General features: G+C 44.1%; 1 protein-coding gene across 1 annotated transcript; it reads left to right on the forward strand.

Moving 5' to 3' along the window:
* Positions 1-67: 67 nt before the first annotated feature.
* Positions 68-2,463, forward strand: LOC104628370 (activated RNA polymerase II transcriptional coactivator p15-like; the record flags this gene model as incomplete). Its single annotated transcript, XM_010296925.1, has 3 exons — positions 68-184; positions 410-518; positions 2,399-2,463. Coding segments are annotated over 3 exons (291 nt in total), but the record flags the coding sequence as incomplete, so codon positions are not given.
* Positions 2,464-6,250: the final 3,787 nt, after the last annotated feature.

Raw genomic sequence — 6,250 nt, forward strand, 5'->3', positions numbered from 1 at the left:
TACGGCCCAGGAGAAGGGCTGTGGCTCCTCGGACCAGGCTGTTCAAACTGGTGATTTTTCTTTCTAGAAAAGAAAGAAAGAAACGTCTTCTAAGTCAGAGAAGAGGCTGAAAACAGCGGCCAAACCTTCAAAGGTGACAGAAAAACCCCCAGGACAAGGCAGTGAAGAGGAGGGCATGTTCCAGGTATGGAGGGCAGGGATCTGCTCTAGGAGCGTATCTTGCTCCTTCTCTTCATGCAGGTCTCTGCTCTACTTGTAGCAGAGCATTTATGTAGCTGAGCTGACTGCCTGGGGTGCCTGCTGTTCCTTCACTAGTCCTCTGGCATGTTGAGTGACCCAACAGGCCCTTATGGACTTAGGAGCAGCTTGTTGCAAGGGTGGGTTTAACGCCGGCTCTGTGTCGCCGCAGATTGGGAAGATGCGTTATGTCAGAGTGTCCTGCTTCAAGGGGAAGGCCCTCGTTGACATCAGGGAGTTCTGCGTTGACAAGGAGGGCGGCACGAAACCGGGGAGGAAAGGTACAACCGCGTTCGCTAGGTGGCAGACGGGGCCGCCCCGGCCGCCCCGCCCCGGCCTCTGGCTCTGCAGCTCCGGCTCAGCCGGTCTCCCTGGGTGCTGGCCCACCAGTGCGTGCCACACTGGGGAGCTGAGCAAACCACACGGGAATGTTTTGCACTTTTTCAGTCTGGGTGGCAACAACTGAAGAAAAGCACAAAGAATGAGTGATTGTGAGCCTCTTGTGAGATCTGGAGCTTGGCAGGACCTCTGAGAAGCTGTGCAGGAAGCTGCTGTGAAGGATTCTGGTTCCATCTTTGGTCACCAGTCCTTTCTCTGATGGTTGGCAGGGGCAGAGCTGCAAGGTGGAGGAGAGTAGGCTGAAAACACTGGCTCTGATGTTGCTGCCTTGTGTCTTACTGCTAGCTGACAAACTTGTGTTTTGGTACTGATGATGCCTAGGGCAAAATGGTGGCATTTTGTGTGTTTGCCTGTAATCTGTAATGGTGGAGCTGTGCTTGGCAGGGAGAGCCTCTCAGAAGTAAATCCATCCTTCCCTATGTAGATGGGGGCAGGAGGGTTAAGACCCTTCTGGATCCCTACCAAGACATTCCAATGCTGCTGTGTTAGCTGTTCCTTATTCTTTTGACAAGGTATCTGATGATGTGATACAGTGGCACACCTGAGTAGGTGATGGTAGTAAAGGCATCTGAGGAAGGGAAGACACATTTTTCTCCAGACCTCTTCAACTGATGAGTCAACACTCAACTTAGGCCTTCCGCTTTGGAACTTTGACAGTGACTTACCTGCTTGCTTTGTAGTTCACAGGCCCTAGACTCTTTTTACCTGTCCTGTGTGTTGTGCCCAGCAAAGATTCAGTTAATGTGGGGTTTCTTGAGGAACCTTTTGGTCCTTGCTATAGATTTTTATGTCAGGGCAGACAAATTTGTTTCAGCTTGGTTTACTTCATAATCACTAAGTGTGGTTTTCCTTCCAGAAATTAATTTCCTTCAGAGAAGTTACAAGTATAAATTACTCACTTAAAGGGAACTGTGTACCCTGTAATGAAAATGGGAAGCAAAGCCCTCAAGCTTTTCTGTGCCGTTGAGGGCAGAGAGGGAAAGGAGTGTTGTGGACTCCTTTCAGGCTGGAAAAAGCACACCCACAATGTAAGACAGAATATCTGTCAGTTAAAACAGAGCTTATGAAGAATTTAATTTAAATACTGCCTCTGCTGTTTTTCTCAAGAGTTCTTGGCCCCCGATCTTTATCTAGAGAATTTAATAAAGCTTGGGCTCTGGTTCTTTAATGTGATTCTTAACAAAGCCAAAAGGAACAAGTTGACAACATCTAGTTGGAACCCACACAGCAATTCCATCACCGTGTTTGTTTTGTAAGGGAGAGGGACAGGACATGAAGACTTTGCCTCTGCTGGATCTAAAAAGAAGCCAGTTCTTCTCTAGTGTTTAAGTCACATTAGTGATTTCTTGTTAGCATCAGGTTTTTTTAAATAGAGCTAGAGCTGTCATTATTTCCTTTGGGTGGTTGAAAGGATGGTGTCCTAACTGCTATGTGGAGTAAGGTTCTCAGAATTTCTTGCCAGCTCATGTGGGTAAGAATTGTTACTTGGAAATCAGTTGTAAGGGACTGTGGGACTCTTGAAAGGCAATTTGGGCTTATATTTTCATATGGTGCTTCTGTGATAGCATTGAGTACTTCTTGATATGGATGCTGAAGTGCTGGCACAACTGCCATGCTTAGAAGGCTGCCTCTGTTTCTGATCTGTGTCTCTGCTTCCGATTCAAACTTTCCCTTCTTTAGCTAGTCTGAAGGAGCCACTCTGGTGTGCTACTTGATGCTTACCCCTTGCTTCCTCTGAAACCTCTCCTTCTGCTGTTTCTAGGGATTGCCCTGTCTGCAGAACAGTGGAACCAGCTGAAGGATATAATTCCTGAGATCGATGGTGCAGTAAATAAATTGTAAGGTGAAGAATCTTGGACACCTTCAACCTGCTTACTTTCCCTTAAGTGCACTGACAACTGTAAAGCTAAGGATTCTCATCTGAAGCATTACCCTCACCTTGCTGGGCTTTCCTCACTGAGGTGATGGCCATGCTGCAAAGACCAGAGACTCTTCTGTTTTCAAGAAATATCTTCTAATGAGCACCTGGAACTAGAGCCAGTGTTGTGAAGTGAGACTTCAGCACCTCTGGTCTCAAGCAGACTTCAGGTCTGTGCTGGTGAGGGACGTGACCCTGACCTGGCTTTCCAGGGGTAGATGGCTTCAGTCTACCTTGTGGAGTGCTTTAACTGCTCTACATCTGTTACTGTCTTCCACTTGGTTGACTGTTGAGTAAGATGGTTTGTATACCTCATGTTGGCATCCTCTGTGTTTCTTCCACATGTCATTCTGGCTATTTCAAGTACTTTCTGCATTGGTGAGGGTTGTTTGGTGGTTTTTTGGTTGGGTTGGTTGTTTTGGGGGTTTTTTTAGTGAAGAAAGGAATTATTATACTTTAGCAACTGGTTTGTCTGTAGAGGGTGAATATGGACCGTAAATGTGTTTGCATTATAAAAAGGAGAGGCATAGTGCTTCACAGACTGGCACCTCAATTCTTTGTTTCGGGCATCCTTCTTTGTAGGTTGCTGTTGGATTTCCCTTTCAGAAGGAGAATGGTCTTTAGTGTTTATTGTCATGATATGTTCCCAATAATCCTGTTATACAGAAGCAGTCAGATAGCGGTCTACTCCAGGTCATGGGAAGAGCGAGCTAGAATGTGAATGATTCAAAGGAACTGGTAATTAGGAGACCTATTAAATAGAGGAGAAATTAAAGGTCTAAGGAGGAAAAAGAATACTCCTTTCCCTGTGGCAGAGAAAAATGACAAACTACAGAAAGAGTGGAGAGAGGATATTTTATGCTTGAGCTCCAAATGGGTCCCATTCTGGGATCAGCTGCAGCAACACAACCACTTTTCCAGACTTTTCAACAGCTTGCGTCTTCCATCTATTTTTGGTTTTTCTCTTGCCCTGGTTTCCATAGTATCTGAATGCTTCATGCTCTTAAATATATCTGACACTTGCAACACCTTGGTGAAGTAGGAGGTACTAAGGCCATTGCTCTGTAGAGGTGCTGGAGCTGTAACAGCTCAGGGTTGTGTGGAAGATACGGGGTGGAGCAGTGAATTGAAACTAGGCTTTCCTAAATGCTGAATTTGTAACTGCTGGTTTAACCTTTCACTAGGGATAGCAGGAGCTTCAAAAATCTTTCTTCATAAAACTGTCTCTTAAAAAAATTTTGAAGGGCTCAGTGCTATAGCTGCTTGGAGCAGGGGTGGAGATGGGTAGACTTGATGACTGAGGCATTCTTCTCTAATCCTGTGTTCAGTTATTCTCTATTCAAGTGTTGCATTTTTCTCTCAAGTAAGAGATCATGAGGGTACTAGACTGTGTCCCAAAGGCAGGTTGCTCATGCTGTAAACTTATTCCCATGGATTATTTATAAAATAATGTCTTAATACACTGTTTAGAGACTAAAGGTAATGGGAAGATAAAGAACTTAGAAAAAAGACAGATGCAAGAGAAGCAGATGGTGTAGGTATGAACCCAAGTTGTTAGGGGTGCTCAGTCCTTTTATTTTGTCCCAACCCTGTGGTACCTAGATTAAAGCTTGTGACAGAAACAAGCATCTCTGTGCATGATGCACACTCCAGGAGTGTTTGAGGGGTAGAGGGAGATGCCCCATCAAATCAGCAGAGCTTAGTATCTTGGGTGATTTAAAAACAGGTCCAAACTGAACTTGATCGGCTCAATTGAATATCGTGTGGTTCTAGAGCTGACGAATGATGTTCCCTTAATTGGGAAAGGAGGTCTATGTTCCATTGTTTTCTGACTTGCTCACTTTCAAGCGTTGGAAGAAACAGTTTGTAAACAACCGATTAAATACACGAACAACAGCTGCTTGTGATCAGAAAGATGTCTGGAATCTTTTGATGTTCATTTCCAATCTGCCCACTGTTATAGACAACTTCCGGTCATAAAATCCACAAGCCTTAAAACTTAGTTAATTTTTGGTTTGTTGCAAAGTTAAAATATTTAAAAAAAACATCTTAAATCAGTTGGGATAACAGGTACCCTATGAAAGGTAAACAGCAAAGTCTTGGTAAACAAGAGAGGATGAAAGCTCATAGCAAGTTGTACTCTTTTACACAAGAGAGGGTGTTTTTCTCTTAAACTGTTAATCTGTCTGTCTTGGAGCAGTTTTCTCTGCAGAACCTTTTGCTCCAGACCAGAAACAATGACATTACAGGAATGAACTTTTATCTTCTTGAGGTACTGTATTGTTGCTTGAATATTTTCTGCCAGGACTGTCTTAACTAGTCCTTTGGTTTTTCTGCCTGGGGGGCAAATAGGTAAGGGAAGGCAGATTGTTTTGAAGGATCCTTGAAAGATTCCCCTCCCCCCCTCTTTTTTTCTGGGCTGCTGTGAAGTTTTCCTGCCTCAAATGCTGTCTCCTAGGTGACGTGGAAATTCAGAGCTCCAGCTTGTATTTTCTCCATTCCTCGATGCCTTTAGGAGCTGGAAGGAAAGGGCAGGCACTCCTAATGCAAAGTGTATCTTGCTGTTCTTGTGTCCTTTGTTTGAGCCCTTCTCGAATTTGAGCCACTGGACTGGACCTCTTCACCTTTTATCTTTAAGTTGCCCCGTCTAAATCCAAACACTCATATGCCACAAGAAGCCAGGAAAGTATAGATGTGTTTAAAGGGAACACTTTTTTTTTTTTCCCCCCACTAGCAAATGTATTTCTGACAGAGGGAAACATCCTGGGCACACTATGTGTTTTTCTTTTAACAGTTCTTTTTTTGAAGCAGCATCTCAGGTTTGGGCAGAATCTGTTCTTTATCTTCTGGGAATCATGCATCTGTGCTCTGCCGTGCCCCTTCTAGCTCCCTTGCAGCCTCCTCAGTGACAGATGCAACATGTTTCTTTTTCATCTGCAAAGGTGACCTGTCACTTCCCTTTTTCATTCTCTTAGTGCTATGACTGTCTTTTATCTATCCCTTAATCCTGTTACTGTGGTATATAATTCTCTGACTCTGTAAACTCTTTCCAGGTGCCGATTTACAGCTGTTCTCTTTTTTCATTCACCAGCAGTGTTTCATGTCTGTTTTTCTCTACTGTAGTTGGGGTGATTATAATATGTCCATTCATGGAATCCAAAAGTTACTGGATATATCCCTCCCTGTAAATAGACATTTTCTAACTGAGGCACTGGGTTCCTTGAGCTGTAACATAAGCCTAGAGCAACTTGTGCTGCAGCAGCTGACATGAAAAAGCAGGCTATGCATGGAAAGGTTCTTGAAAATACTACTTGCTTAGCTGTGATTCATCCAAGGTGAGGTTTGCTGCTGTTGTGATAAAGGTCTGTTGTTTTTAAGATTCCCTTATCTGTTTACAACTGTTAAAAATGAGAACAGCTTAACTTGTCATAGGCTTCCCTATGCATCTGTGGTTTCTGAATAGATGGCAGAACCCTGGCAGTCTCTGCAAGAGATGTAAACAGGAAGTTTGACCAGTGTGGGGAGTTCGTTTGTTTTTAGGGTGAATTTTAGGAGTGGTACCACCCTCAAACGCAAGGCAGCTCTACAGCAAGAGTCTTGAGACATCTTGCAATGGCTCCTGGGTTCAGGCAAGGCTGCAAAAAGCTGAGGGCCTTTGAGTCCATTTCCATGAAAAGCCTGGATGCAAATTCCTGC

This window comes from Phaethon lepturus, unplaced genomic scaffold (genome assembly GCF_000687285.1).
Source record: "Phaethon lepturus isolate BGI_N335 unplaced genomic scaffold, ASM68728v1 scaffold34361, whole genome shotgun sequence".
Taxonomy (NCBI): Eukaryota; Metazoa; Chordata; class Aves; order Phaethontiformes; family Phaethontidae; genus Phaethon; species Phaethon lepturus.